This window comes from Podarcis vaucheri (assembly GCF_965113315.1).
Source record: "Podarcis vaucheri genome assembly, chromosome: 6".
Taxonomy (NCBI): Eukaryota; Metazoa; Chordata; class Lepidosauria; order Squamata; family Lacertidae; genus Podarcis; species Podarcis vaucheri.
In genome coordinates, this window is record NC_138764.1 from 103520546 (window position 1) to 103535787 (window position 15242).

The 15242-nt window shown below is 48.1% G+C and overlaps 1 protein-coding gene across 1 annotated transcript; it reads left to right on the forward strand.

The window, feature by feature from the left end:
• Positions 1-6056: 6056 nt before the first annotated feature.
• Positions 6057-11963, forward strand: LOC309534341 (uncharacterized protein C20orf202). The gene is made up of 2 exons (XM_082226611.1): positions 6057-6390; positions 11118-11963. The coding sequence occupies exons 1-2, from the start codon at positions 6325-6327 to the stop codon at positions 11337-11339; spliced, it is 288 nt and encodes a 95-aa protein (XP_082082737.1). The 5' UTR covers positions 6057-6324; the 3' UTR covers positions 11340-11963.
• Positions 11964-15242: the final 3279 nt, after the last annotated feature.

Here is a 15242-nt window from a genome sequence, read left to right on the forward strand (position 1 = left end):
AAGGTTCATCATTGTTCCACTCCATGTGTATGTCTTTAAGGGGCCAGAGCAAGGGCCAGAGCAAGATAACGAGACCCAGCTTTACAGCTGTGAAACATAGCAGGTGCTGCTGAGTTGTATTTGATTAAGGTGTGTCAGCATTTGGTAGAGTATATAAGGAGCAGCATCTAGCTCTCCCATTACCCTGGGGGATGGGTTGGTGGTTGGGTCTGGTTTGTTGATGTATTTAGTGTAAATGGAGTTTTTGTTTTTCTTATTAAAACCTTCTTTAAGTTATTTTTGAGTCCTTTCTTTTTAATGCATGATCTCCCCAGCAAGCTCTCTGCAGCGTTACTATACTGCAAAAAGCCAACACTTATTTGCATTCTACACACATCACAAGATTTATTTTAATCCTGCTACAGTCTTTAAACTTCTACAGTTATTACCTATATACTCAACAAATTTACTCCATTCCTTTTTGAACTTTGTTTCTTCTTGGTTACGGATCCTGTGGGTCAGTTTTGCTAATTCTACATATTGGACCATTTTTGTCTGCCACTCCATTCGTGTTGGTATTTCCGGAGTTTTCCATTTTTGAGCTACTAAAATTCTGGAGGCAGTCGTAGTGTACATAAATAGTCTATGGTCTGCTCTTCTGAATTCATCACCTATCATCCCCAGCAAAAAAAAGCTTCTGGTTTCAAATTAAAAAACAGTTAAAGCAATTGTAGCAATTGTCTCTGCCTTGCAGCTGGCGTTGAACTAGGAGATGTAGACTGGTTGCAGGTGCAGAGGTCATGAGACGCCCGCCGCTCTCAGCTGCTGGGGCAGGCATGCCTGATGGTGAAAGGGGTTAGAGCAGGCTTCTTCAACCTCAGCCCTCCAGATGTTTTTGGCCTACCAGTCCCATGATCCCTAGCTAGGGATTGAGAGCCAGTGTGGTGTAGTGGTTAAGAGCGGCAGACTCGTAATTTGGTGAACCGGGTTCGCGTCTGCGTTCCTCCACATGCAGCTGCTGGGTGACCTTGGGCTAGTCACCCTTCTCTGAAGTCTCTCAGCCTCACTCACCTCACAGATACAGATAGGTAGCCGTGTTGGTCTGTCATAGTCAAAATAAAAAAATTCCTTCCAGTAGCACCTTAAAGACCAACTAAGTTATTTCTTGGTATGAGCTTTCGTGTGCATGCACACTTCTTCAGATACACTGAAACAGAATCTGACATCAAGAATCACAAAACAGAGAAACCAGTAGGAGAACACTTCAATCTCCCAGGACATTCTATACAAGATCTCAAAGTAGCTGTTTTACTACAAAGGAATTTCAGAAATAGACTGGAAAGAGAAGCTGCTGAATTACCAAACTCATTACCAAACTTAAAACCATGGAGAGACCTGGTCTGAACAAAGACATTGGATTCTTATCTCATTATACATGACTAAGCCATTTTTCACCTTCTCACCCCTTGCCTTTTCCTGTAAGACCTACTGCAGTCGTTAAGAGTCAACAGGCTCATCTCAGCTATCTGCCAATCTCCCATTCCCACCACCCTTCTGAGTAATACCCCTCCCCACCTTCTCACTATATAGAAGGATCTGGCAACTTCTGTTTCAGTGTATCTGAAGAAGTGTGCATGCACACGAAAGCTCATACCAAGAACTAACTTAGTTGGTCTTTAAGGTGCTACTGGAAGGAATTTTTTTATTTCGCCTCACAGAGTGTTTGTTGTGGGGGAGGAAGGGAAAGGAGAATGTTAGCCGCTTTGAGACTCCTTTGGGTAGTGATAAAGCGGGATATCAAATCCAAACTCTTCTTCTTCTTCTAGCTAGCAGGACCAGTGGTCAGGGATGATGGGAACTGTAGTCCCAAAACATCTGGAGGGCTGAGGTTGAGGAAGCCTGGGTTAGAGGATCGAAGTCTCTCCCTTACTCTCTCTCCCTCCTGTTCGCTGCCTTGCTAAAAACAGCAGTCCCTTGTGCCAGGTATGCTCTCTGTGCTGCTTGGCACTCTCATTCAATTCCATGGGGCCTGTGTGAGAGAAGCTCCTATCATTGTGCCCCACACGTTGCGTATTTTACCCCACATGGAAGTGGGGCAGGATGCAGCTTTGTGGAACAGCTTCTGCTCCATCGAAAGACTCAAACCTCATGGGTTCCCTCCTGTAATTGCTGGTGCAATTAACAAACAAAGCCTGAGAACGCCAGGTCAGCTATCCCCAGATAGCTTTTTGCCTGTTTCATTACAACTTGTTCGCATTGGTAACTATTTCATCCCCAGCCCAAACTTAGGAAGCTGTGTAATGCAGAGCCACACCCTTGGTTCATGCGTTCTGCCTCAGCAAGGACTCTGAGCCATTCTAGGGAACAGGCAAATATGTATTGAATAAGCAAAGAATAAACCACTGAGCCTAGGGCTTGCTGATCGGAAGGTCGGCGGTTCGAATCCCTGCGACGGGGTGAGCTCCCTTTGCTCAGTCCCAGCTCCTGCCAACCTAGCAGTTCGAAAGCACATCAAAGCAAGTGTGGTGTAGTGGTTAAGAGCGGTAGACTCATAATCTGGTGAACTGGGTTCGTGTCTCTGCTCCTCCACATACAGCTGCTGGGTGACCTTGGGCCAGTCACACTTCTCTGAAGTCTCTCAGCCCCACTCACCTCACAGAGTGTTTGTTGTGGGGGAGGAAGGGAAAGGAGAATGTTAGCTGCCTTGAGACTCTGTTGGGTAGTGATAAAGCAGGATATCAAATCCAAACTACTCCTCCTCCTCTTCTTCTTCTTCTTCTTCTTCTACTACTACTACTACTACTAAGTGCAAGTAGATAAATAGGTACCGCTCCGGCGGGAAGGTAAATGGCGTTTCTGTGCACTGCTCTGGTTCACCAGAAGCGGATTAGTCATGCTGGCCACATGACCCGGAAGCTGTACGCCGGCTCCCTCGGCCAGTAAAGTGAGATGAGCGCCGCAACTCCAGAGTCGTCGGCGACTGGACCTAACGGTCTGGGGTCCCTTCATCTTTACCTAATTGCTGATCATGTGAACACAAGGAGGGACCTGTTCGATCAGAACATGAACCCAAGAAACACACGATCCTGTTTCTCACAGCAGCCAGACAGATGACCCCAAGTAGGGCTGGATTGTCTTCCATAAACACAATTTTAGCAATGAGTCTGTAAGTGACTGTGGAGTCCAATTCTGGTTGATCACGGTGAGGGTTTGCCAAGCGTGCCTTCCTCTTGGCACGTTTCTCCCTTGCGTCCTGAGTTCGAGTGTCTTCAAAGCCCATGACACCTTTTGTAAAGGCTGTTCTCCAATTGGAGCTGTCAGAGCTGCCCGAGGTCCCAGCTCACAAAGGACCAACGCCAGTTCGTTGTTATATACAAAAGTCTTTGTTGAAGTTCATTTTCGCTTTCACAGCCGCAGCGTGCAGCTCTACATCTGAAACTCTAGACCGCTGAAGCTCCGTCTGAATCTCCTCCCCCCAGACACCAGTTTAAGACTCTAGCCTTGCTCCACCTCTTCTTTTGCTCCTTCCTCCTCTGGGTCCGCCTGTCAGCTGGGGTCTCGCCCTTCCTAGACTCTTCTGACGCTGAGTCCCCTGAGTTCTTCCCCCTGCCTCTGGCGGGCTTTAGGACCTGGTTCCCAATCCGGGTTTTCTGCTGTCCCGCGCGCCTGTACATTCGAACTTGGCGTGCGCGCCCAGCCGGCAACCTTCCTCCTGACCGTTACACTGCTCCTGTCACTGCTTCCCCCTTCGGGGAGGCTAGCTGGACCTGACCTCCCCTCCGTTCCCCCACTCTCCGATAGAGGCGTGGTCAGTCCCGACTCATCTTCTCTCCCTGCTGGAGGAGACGCTGGCCCTGACACATGTGACTCTTCCCCCCCACTACGCTCTGGTGGGGAAGCTGGTCCTGATCTCCAGCTGCTGCTTTGGGAGTCCCCGCTGGCCCCCTGTTTCTGGTGTGTCCCCCCTGGGACCCCCCTTGCCCTGACCATCGGTGCCTCCTTCTGGGAATCTTCTGATTCGCTGGAGAAGCTCATGGAATCTCTCGGGTCACTGTCATCCTCCCCTACGCTGCCCTCAGATTCTTCCCCTTCGCTCTCCATTTCCTCTCTCCCCTGTGCCTCTGTTCCTGAGCCCCTGACAGGAGCGCTCACAGGCAAGTGTTTCCCAATTGTTGGTGTTTATACTACATTTTTTTAGATTTGCCTTGAGACAGTCTTTAAACCTCTTTTGTTGACCACCAGCATTATGCTTTCCATTTTTAAGTTCAGCATAGAGTAGTTGCTTTGAAAGACTGTAATCAGGCATCCACACAGCATGACCAGTCCAACGAAGTTGATGTTGAAGAATCATTGCTTCAACACTGGTGATCTATGCTTCTTCCAGTACACTGACATTAGAGAAGAGAGATAATAGCTTAGTGATTCTTTATTGTAATTGATAAGTGTAAACTGTTTAATTATTATTTGCTGATGTTTAATTTTACTGTTTACTATTATACACTAATGGATTATTGAATATTGCTTTATTTGATGTAAGTTGTCTATTTTAAAATTATTGCGACTTTTGTATTGGATCAGATTATTACGTGGTTTCTTCATCTTGTAAGCCTCCTTGTGTGTAGTAATATAGAAAGGTGTTATACAAATTAAAAGTGAAATGGGGGAAAATGTTGCCCAAATGCCTCAAAATAAAGTGAAAAGATAGGATTTGGTGTCTCAAAAAGTTTTGAAGTTGTGCATCCTGCGAAAGCCTCAGAGAGATTTGTCCCATTGCTCGCACCCTCCCCTGGAAGAGAGTGATTCCCCTCCCAGCCCAAGATGTCTTGTGCCAAGCAAGGGGATCCCTTGCCACTGCTAGTTCCTCCTTTCCCCAGATTCACTCATTCAGAAACATTCTGTCCTTGCTGTTCCTCGTGACAAAGCCGGAGCCTGAAAAAGCTGGAACTGTGTCACATACAAACAAATGAAAAGGCGTCGCATCGTGACTGAGGTTTCCTTGGAAATGCATCTCCAAGGCTGGCGACAGGTCACCGGAGCCTGCAGAGATGTGCAAGGCCATTTTCTCCTTGCTGCTGCGAAAATACAGTTGCAGCAGCTGCCTTGGGAAAGGGCAGGCTTAATTCTCCATTTTGTCCCATGTTGGGGAAGGGCATTGGTTCAGTGGGGAGCAAGTTGGCAGGCAGAATGTTCCAAGTTCAATCCCCAATGGCATCTGCAGATAGCACTGGGAATGCCCAGGATCTGACACCCTGGAAAGCAGCTGCCAGTCAGTGTAGACATTACTGGGCTAGATAGACCAGTGGTTTGATTTAGTATAATCAATCAATAGCAGATTCCCATGTCTCCGCTGATTAGCAGAGCCTCTCTCGCACACCCCCTTTCACCCACTATATAACTGGAGACCCTAGATGTTATACCATGGGGACTGTATGCTGCCTTACCAGGGGGCAGCCACACTTTGATCAGTTCCAGCAAGGTCTATAGGTAGCAAGATGGTTAGATGTGCCATTGGCCTGATCAACAGACAAGCCATTCTTAAACCACCTACAGTGGTACCTCGGGTTAAGAATTCGTTCTGGAGGTCTGTTCTTAACCAGAAACTGTTCTTAACCTGAAGCACCACTTTAGCTAATGGGGCTTCCCGCTGCCGCCGTGAGATTTCTGTTCTCATCCTGAAGCAAAGTTCTTAACCCGAGGTGCTATTTCTGGGTTAGCGGAATCTGTAACCTGAAGCGTATGTAACCCGAGGTACCACTGTATTCTCGGCTAACGTTCTCTCGGGACACCAGTGGTTTACAGGCTGCCACAGAATTGGGCATGATCCGTTTGCCCCTGGCAGCCACCAGAGCCTTGGGTTCCCCTGGCAGAGCAGCTACTCATCAGCTACTCTTGATTCCACCTCCTCTGATCCAAGAAAATAACCTTTTTTTAATTTGATGACTCCCCCTCCTGTCTGTCTGTCCGTCTGTCCTTCTCTCTCTCTAACACACACACAAACACACATATCAGGTGGTGCTTGGCATGACACAGAGCAGCTCCCGACCAGCCCTGCTCAGAGTGTGCTGCAGAAAGATGGAATTGGGGGGGAGGAACACCCACACTCCCACCCAGGCACACATGTTCCAAGCCGAATCACCAGTTGCTTCTGTTCTGCTGGCTGCACGGTGCCACTGCAACTGCGTAGAGGCTTGCGGGGGGGGGGGGCTTCAGTTCGGCTGGAAGAGGAGGCGGCAAGCAGTGGGAGAGGGAGAGAGATTGGAGCTCCTGGCCTGTGCATTCGGAAGCCCCATGCTGCCCCCTCAGCGGGCAGGGCCTGGCACTGCCTGAACGCTCCACATTTCCAGCATGCAGCTGGAAGAAGAGAGAAAGCTGCGCATCGAGCAGGCGCTGGCGTGGCTGAGGAGAGAACTGGTAAGGCAAAGCCCACCTCCCTTTGCGCAGGCCCTCCCCAGGCAGAGAGAGGTCAGGCTCCTTGGGGGCTCACAAAGGCAGTCCAGCAGGCAGGAGTTCAGCAGGTGAAGCTTTTCAGAGCTGCTGGAATGCAAAAGGCTTCACTTGCAAGATTTGTGCCAGTCACAAAATGTTGAAAAGTGGGGTGAGGGAGCTGCCAGGTATCCACAGAGCAAACCTTCTATTTCAGCTCTTGAGCTTCTCCAGCTGACACAGAAGCTTGATGCAATTCTGGACTGCATCAATAGGAGTATAGCATCTAGATCAAGGGAAGTAATAGTGCCACTGTATTCTGCTCTGGTCAGACCTCACCTGGAGTACTGTGTCCAGTTCTGGGCACCACAGTTCAAGAAGGACACTGACAAACTGGAACGTGTCCAGAGGAGGGCAACCAAAATGGTCAAAATGGCCTGGAAACGATGCCTTATGAGGAACGGCTAAGGGAGCTGGGCATGTTTAGCCTGGAGAAGAGGAGGTTAAGGGGTGATATGATAGCCATGTTCAAATATAGAAAAGGATGTCACATAGAGGAGGGAGAAAGGTTGTTTTCTGCTGCTCCAGAGAAGCGGACACGGAGCAATAGATCCAAACTACAAGAAAGAAGATTCCACCTAAACATTAGGAAGAACTTCCTGACAGTAAGAGCTGTTCGACAGTGGAATTTGCTGCCAAGGAGTGTGGTGGAGTCTCCTACTTTGGAGGTCTTTAAGCAGAGGCTTGACAACCATATGTCAGGAGTGCTCTGATGGTGTTTCCTGCTTGGCAGGGGGTTGGACTCGATGGCCCTTGTGGTCTCTTCCAACTCTATGATTCTAGGATTCTATGACCCTCCTATTCTATGCTGTTTGCAGAGCCACAGGTACCCTCCCAAGTGATTCATTGCATTTGCATTCCAACCTTTTCTGCGAGATGCTTTATGCAACATAAAGATCTCATTTGAGCCACACGACAACCCTGCACGGCAGGTTAGTCCTTGAGATGGCAATTGACCCAAGGCCTCTCAGTAAGCTAAGTGGGGACTGCAGGCAAGAGAGAGAGAGACTCGGACTGCTTTGGCACGGAATTTATTTTGGAACGAAACCTCCTTGTGACATGCCAGTCACAATGGCTATGTTCTAACTCTGCTGGGAATCAGAGTACTCTTGCTCAAGCTTCTCTAGGAAGGGAGTTCCCAATGCTGGGAGCAGCCACGAAGAAGGCCCTGTCCTCTAGGGCAGCTGGATGAAGGCCAGCTGGCTAGTCCTGAATTTTAACTGAGCAGTGACAGCGTTCTTCTCACGCCAACTTATTCATCCCAGGGAGATCTGCTAGAACTTGTTCTTGGCAACGCAAGTCCTTTCTTCCATTTTCCAAGATGAGCAGTTGGAGCTCCCCACCCGCAGTTGGAGCTCCCCACCCGCACCCCAAAAGCCTGGCAATCTTCAAACAGTGGACACTGCGCTTGTCACTGCTGCAACCAGCTTTCCTGCTTCCCAGAAGTGCCACACTGTCAAATGCTGCTGCTGCCGCTCTGTGGGTTGTAGGCAAACAGCATACAATTATTCCCATAGTGTGCCACCAACTTGGGTGGCTTTTACAAGAGCATTTGAAAACCCATTGAGGACCAAGCTGTGAATGGCTACTGGCCATGATGGCTAGTACCTACCTCTACTGCCAGAAGATGCCTGCCTCTAAATGCCATTTTCTGGAAACCGCAGAAGGGGAGAGTGAGCTTCTTTCTGAAGGTAAAGGGACCCCTGACCATTAGGTGCAGTCGTGGCTGACTCTGGGGTTGCGGCGCTCATCTCGCTTTACTGGCCGAGGGAGCCAGCGTACAGCTTCTGGGTCATGTGGCCAGCATGACTAAGCCGCTTCTAGCAAACCAGTGCAGTGCACAGAAACGCTGTTTACCTTCCCGCCGGAGTGGTACCTATTTATCTACTTGCACTTTGACGTGCTTTCGAAGTGCTAGGTTGGCAGGAGCAGGGACCGAGCAACGGGCGCTCACCCCGTTGCAGGGATTCGAACCGCCAACCTTCTGATTGGCAAGTCCTAGGCTCTGTGGTTTAACCCACAGCGCCACCTGTGTCCTTTAGAGGGACCTGAAAGGTAAAGGGACCCTTGACCATTAGGTCCAGTCGTGGCCGACTCTGGGGTTGCGGCACTCATCTCGCTTTATTGGGCAAGGGGGCCGGCGTACAGCTTCCGGTTCATGTGGCCAGCATGACTAAGCCGCTTCTGGCGAACCAGAGCAGCGCACGGAAACACCATTTACCTTCCCGCCAGAGTGGTACCTATTTATCTACTCGCACTTTGACGTGCTTTCGGGGGCAATAGAATAATGGATCTTTTCAGTGGTGGAGCCACCATTATTTTTAGACAACAGGTGAAGATTTTCTCTTCGCTAGGGGTTTTGGCTCTTAACTTGGAAGAAAGAGGCGTGAAACAAAAATGAACGTCTTACAAATGGAAAGAGAAAGAGAGGAGGAATTGGGAAGGGGGAAGAGGAAATAGCCAGAAAAATCACAAATTCTGGAAGCTGGCAAAAAAATGTGATTTACACCCATGAGGGCAAATGCACCCAGAGTGCTTGTTTCCCAGGCAGCAGACAGACTGAGTGTCTCTTTCTTGCTCAGCCGAGATGGAAAGGGTAAAGTTTCATTCCTTCCTCCTTAGTATTCATAGCTTTGCACAGCAGACCGAACACCCAGAGACTAACGCTGATCAAGGTGACTCAAAGGTCGAGACGGGATGATGAGCTGGATGGTGGGAGGAGGTGAATATCAGAGTGTTTCTGCTGTAAGCTCATTGGCACAGGGCTGATTTGTTTCTGAAACGGAAAGTGTCAGGACTTGGGCATGACAGGCAGCCATGTCTCCGAGGATTTGGCCAATGTTGACATCACTCAGCAGGGAGAGAAAGTCACTTTGCGCATGCTCAATGACACCCTGCTTTAAGGTTACGTCACATTTCCAGTTCCTTGGAAGCACATTATCAATCTTAACACAGCCCTCAAATTATATCCAGTATGTGCCCCTTTAGAGAGAGCAATATTGTCCACACTTTCTTTGAATAAGGGAGACATTTGTCATTTCAGCTGCTGCCAAAATTGTCATGGGGTTTGGAAGGGGGCAGTGTGGCAAAAAAAGAGGCCACTTGGGATGGAACCTTTTCTGGTTTTCTCTGAAATCTTGTTTGTTTCAACATATCTTCGCCTTGCTATTCTGCTCACAATGAGCATCCAAAGTTGCTTATAACAATTTCACAGTTCGCAAATAATACCCAGGCAGTAGCAAACTAATCTCCCAAGAACCTCCAAAACAAAAACAAAAAATAACTCACTGAGAAACTAGGAAGGAAGGATGAAGCTGGCCTCTAAGGGACGGAGAGAATTCCAGAGCCCACACACAATGGCAGACCCTCCAAATGTCCCTATTTCCCAGGGATGTCCCTGATATAGAGAAGCCATCCCTGATCATGGGGAATTTCCTCCCAATGATAAATGAGCATCACAGGGAAAAATTTCCTCAGAGCAGCAGCAGGGAACGGTTGAATCCTCCCTCCCACGCCTGCTGTGATGCGGATGAAAACTTACTTCACCCTCTGATGCTATTTGCATTTTTGAAACCCAGGGCTGTCTTTACCCAGGGGTGCAAGGGGTGTGGAGCACCTGGGCGCCTGCCGCTGAAGCCGCCGAAGCTCTTAACTATCCACCTGTTAAAAGGTAAAGGTAAAGGTACCCCTGCCCGAACGGGCCAGTCTTGCCAGACTCTGGGGTTTGTGCGCCCATCTCACATCTATTGGCCGGGGGCCAGCGCTGTCCGCAGACACTTCCGGGTCACGTGGCCAGCGTGACAACGCTGCTCTGGCGAGCCAGAGCCGCACACGGAACGCCGTTTACCTTCCCGCTGGTAAGCGGTACCTATTTATCTACTTGCACCCGGGGGTGCTTTCGAACTGCTAGGTGGGCAGGCGCTGGGACCGAGCAGCGGGAGCGCACCCCGCCGCGGGGATTCGAACCGCCGACCTATCGATCGGCAAGCCCTAGGCGTTGAGGCTTTAGCCCACAGCGCCACCCGCGTCCTTATCCACCTGTTATGAAATAATAAATAATTTTGATCAAGCTAGAAAAACAAAATACATATATACCTAGGTATTACCAAAATGTATACCTACTGTTTCACTAAAGGACTTTCGACTTTGTGCACTCATTTAGCAAAGACGTGCCGCGTCAGCAGTGGCGCTTGTCATTCACAACGGCACTGGGGCTAAACTAAATTTGGGGGCGCTGGGTGGATCTTTGCACCCCGGCGGTCAATATGCAAAGACTTGCCTGTTGAAATTAGTCCAGTTAAATGCAAAGATGCATTTAACATTGCGCCAAGTTTGTTCCTGAGACCCAAGAGAACATTAAGCATTCCCACATAAGGCTTCCCAGTAACTCTGTAGTGTGGACCACTCTTACGATCTTCACATTTTAGGTGGGGGACTGAGAATGTAGTTTCGCTTTGACCATGTGTGGCCCAATCCTTTGCCTGTTTACTCAGAAGGAAACCCTGCAATGTTCCACAGGGCTTACTCCCAAGTACACATGCAAAGAGCTGCAGGTAAGATGTGACTGGGAGACCTCCCGCCAAACACTTGTCGAAGCTACCATGCTACAGAGTCGCTCAAATAGTTCTCCCTTTCTCGCTTGTTTCCTCTTCTAGTTAGAAATGCAACTCCAGGACCAAGAGCTGCTGGAGAAGTTGTTGCAGCTGCACAGTACCTTACGGGAGCTGAAAGCAGAGTGTGCAGACTGGGAGAGCTCCGATCCCAACAGGGATGTGTTTGGGGCCAGAGCCCGTTCGTGTTCGGAGGACATGGGAGCCCCAGTCCTGTCAAGAAGATCCCTCAGACTCGGAGCGAACAGGAGAAACTCCCTCCCATGACAAATCGAGGGTGGATGCAAGAGCAGGGGGTCATCGGTCAGTGCAAACAGCTTCTTTGGCATTCCAGTGAAAAGTTTCCGGACTGTGTTGGTGCATTCAGAGGTGGAGAACATTGTGTTAGTTTTCCTGATCATAATGCTAGAGCTTATGTCCTGTTTTCTGATGTTCCTGCAACACCTGGTGGAATGATGAAACGGTGGCTTCTTGACCGATATAGGACCAGCATCTCGCGCTAAATTTCATTCACACCAGTGGAACAACAAGGAACATTACCAGGCAACTTTGCTACCCTCCCACTCTTTTGGCATATGCATTCTTCTGTTCCTCTATGAAAACAACAGGAAAGAACTATATGCTGGAATACTGCCCCGAATTTCATCACTTTACTCCTGAAATTTACTGGGCTAAGGATGCTGCAAATTGACATTTTTTTCTGCGATCACATAACATGGAAATGAACACTAAGCATGCACTACATGCCGTTCGTTTTACCAGATGTGGCTTCTATGTTGTGTGAAAGCTCAAATATAATGCAGAAATTAACTGCAGTTAAGAAAACATTGGGGAAACAGAATAAACTGCAGCTTGTGTGTGCCAGCTAAACCCTCAAATATGAAAGGGGGGGGGAGAATCAAAATCTAATTCTGTGACTGGAAAGCAGAATATATTATTATTCAAATCAAGTGTTTGCATAATTAAGATATGTGTGCTTGCATTATGTCATGATTCTGCAGTCATGACTTGGCTTTTCAAATGATTCATCTTTGCATTTTTTGGGAGGGTGGCAGGAGGTGAGAGATGATGCCATTGCAGGCAGATGGAGGAAATCCTAAACTGTTTCATCATCATCCCCACCAGCAATGGCATCAACATTGATAGTTATATAGTGCCAAAATTTACTGGGTCCCTACAGTTACATTTTTTAAAAAATATATATAATTCATTGCCTCTGTAAACCAGTATTTTTTTTCAATCTTCAAATCCAGATATTACAAGTTCATTAATAAATTACACGTTCATTAATAAATTAATAATAAATTACAAGTTCATTAATAAATTAATAAATGTCAGTAATGGTTTTTCTCTAATTAAACAAGTTAATTTTGCCAATTAAGCCATGTCCAATAGTTTTACCAGCCATTCCTCTAGGCTGTATCTTTCCATCTTTGTGCGTAGAGCAATCTCACTGCTGCAATCATAAATTGGAGTAATCTCCCATCATCCTTTTCCAGTTGTGTATCCATTAACCCTGAAAGAAAAAGTTCTGCCTTCAATTGAATATTAACTTTTAAAATTTGCTGTATCAATGAATGTACATGTATCCAATATTTTTTAGCCTTTTCACATGTCTGCCAAGCATTATAAAATACCCCTTCGCATTCTTGGCATTCCCAGCAAACATTTGAAACACCTTTATACATTCTGAATAGTTTCTCAGGTTGGATCTTAATGAGTGAATACTATAGTTAGCTGCAAGACAGAGAACCCGAAGTATTATCTTTCTTTAATCTTGTCCAGATGACAAGACCACCCCCCCCCCTTGGCCTCGCTGATGTGGACCAAAGGAAAGCAGCGCAATAGGTTTGGCACCAGCTGGGCTGCAGGAGTTGGCGGAAGGAGGCACACAAGGCACCCTCCAACCGCCTTAGGGACTCCATTCTGGATTTATGTAGGGTTTACTCCTTAGCCTTTTCTTCTCCCAAAGATGTCCCACAAGGCAGCAGAGATTTAGGATCAGAGTTTTCCTTCTCCTTGATGGGCTGCCATGCCAGGTTGATGAACCCCATCTGCCCCATAATTAGTGTATTACTGGTAGATAGATTTAGACTAGGCCAGTGATGTATGGAAGTGAGAGCTGGACTATAAAGAAGGCTGATCACCTAAGAATGGATGCTTTTGAATTCTAGTGTTGGAGGAGACTCTTGAGAATCCCATGGACTGCAAGAAGATCAAACCTCTCCATTCTTCTTAAGGAAATCAGCCCTGAGTGCTCACTGGAAGGACAGATCCTGAAGCTGACGCTCCAAGACTTTGGCCACCTCATGAGAAGAGAAGACTCCCTGGAAAAGACCCTGATGTTGGGAAAGATGGAGGGCTCAAGGAGAAGGGGACGACAGAGGACGAGATGGCTGGACAGTGTTCTCAAAGCTACCAGCATGAGTTTGACCAAACTGTGGGAGGCAGTGGAAGACAGGAGGGCCTGGCGTGCTCTGGTCCAGGGGGTCACGAAGAGTCAGACACGACTAAACAACTAAACAACAACAACATCCACAGATCATTCTGCTCCATTAGTTGTTCTGCTATGCTTCTCCAATGTTGCTGCATTTTTGCTCTCTGGAGGGGCAGCCCTGCGCTACAGCACAATGAAAGCAAGACAAAAATAAATCAACCTGGAACATTTGAAGAACAGAAAGTTATAGGATTTCAGCGGGATGCTACGGGGCATGTGTCAACTGGAAACACAGCAGTTTCTCTGCGCCGAAACTTTCTGAGCCTAAACAGTGTTGAAAGCAGGGTTGTGTATAACTGCCCTGATCCCATCAGAACAAATGCACAATAAAAGGGACACCTGGAGTAACCCTATCTGTTGTGGTGGTAGGGAACACACACATAAAACTGGGTATCAGATGGACGGGACAGAATCACTCCATCCTGAAACATTTTGTTGTAGATCCTACATTTGGCTTCTAAATCCAAAACCATAACAGCAGAAATGTTTATAGAAGGAAAGGTACTGATGTTGCTGAACCCCCCAACTTCCATCAGCCACAGCAAGCATGGCCAATGACCAGGGATGATGGGAGTTGTAGTTCAGCAATATTGGGAGTGGGGGGCAAATGCCCCGCACATCTGCTGCACCCCAACAACTTCCACATGTCTCTTGGGGCTGACTGTCACAAAGGCCCACCACTACTACTGAGCATTGCTCACCAACAGGGGCATACCATGGGTTGCTGGTGCCCGGCGCAGGGCAAATGTTGCATCCCCCGGTGGACTGGGCATCTGGGGTGGGGGCCATGCAGGGAGCCTGCACAGAGGGCGAATGGAGCCCGCCTCCAATAGGCTCCTCACCAGCTGCCTCCATTCATCTACCTGCTCACTATACTAACCCACCTGCTGCTGCGCCTCCGCTGCCAGGGCTCTGTGCCTATCATGGGGGCACCTGATTGTACCCCCTTTAAAATGTGTGCCAGGGGCCATGGTCCTGCCACTGTCGCTATTCCATTATCTCACCAGTAACCAAAAGAATGGTCCATATTTGTCAGTTGAAAATCCTTGTTACCAACAATGGAGAACTGTAGAAGAACTACACAACTTTTAGAAGACCTCTGAAGGCAGCTCTGTACCTGGAAGTTTTTAATGTTCCGTGTTTTACTATGTTTTATATGTGCTGATCGCCGAAGAATTGATGCTTTTGAATTCTGGTGCTGGAGGAGACTCTTGAGAGTCCCATGGACTGCAAGACGATCCAACCTCTCCATTCTGAAGGAAATCAGCCCTGAGCGCTCACTGGAAGGACAGATCCTGAAGCTGAGGCTCCAAGACTTTGGCCACCTCATGAGAAGAGAAGACTCCCTGGAAAAGACCCTGATGTTGGGAAAGATGGAGGGCACAAGGAGAAGGGGCCAACAGAGGACGAGATGGTTGGACAGTGTTCTCAAAGCTACCAGCATGAGTTTGACCAAACTGCGGGAGGCAGTGGAAGACAGGAGTGCCTGGCATGCTCTGATCCATGGGGTCACGAAGAGTCGGACACGACTAAACAACAACAAAAGCTGTCCAGAGTGGCTGGGGAAACCCAGCCAGGTGGACAGGGTGTAAATAAAATAACAGTAATAGTAATATCCCCCACATCTGGCTGGGTTTCCCAAGCCGCCACTATTTCTTCTTCTTCTTCTTCTT

Coding starts and splice junctions, on each gene's coding strand:
- LOC309534341 (XM_082226611.1), top strand. CDS start 6,325: ATGCAGCTGGAAGAAGAGAGAAAGCTGCGCATCGAGCAGGCGCTGGCG. Junction 6,391..11,117: donor CGTGGCTGAGGAGAGAACTG/GTAAGGCAAAGC, acceptor TTCCTCTTCTAG/TTAGAAATGCAACTCCAGGA.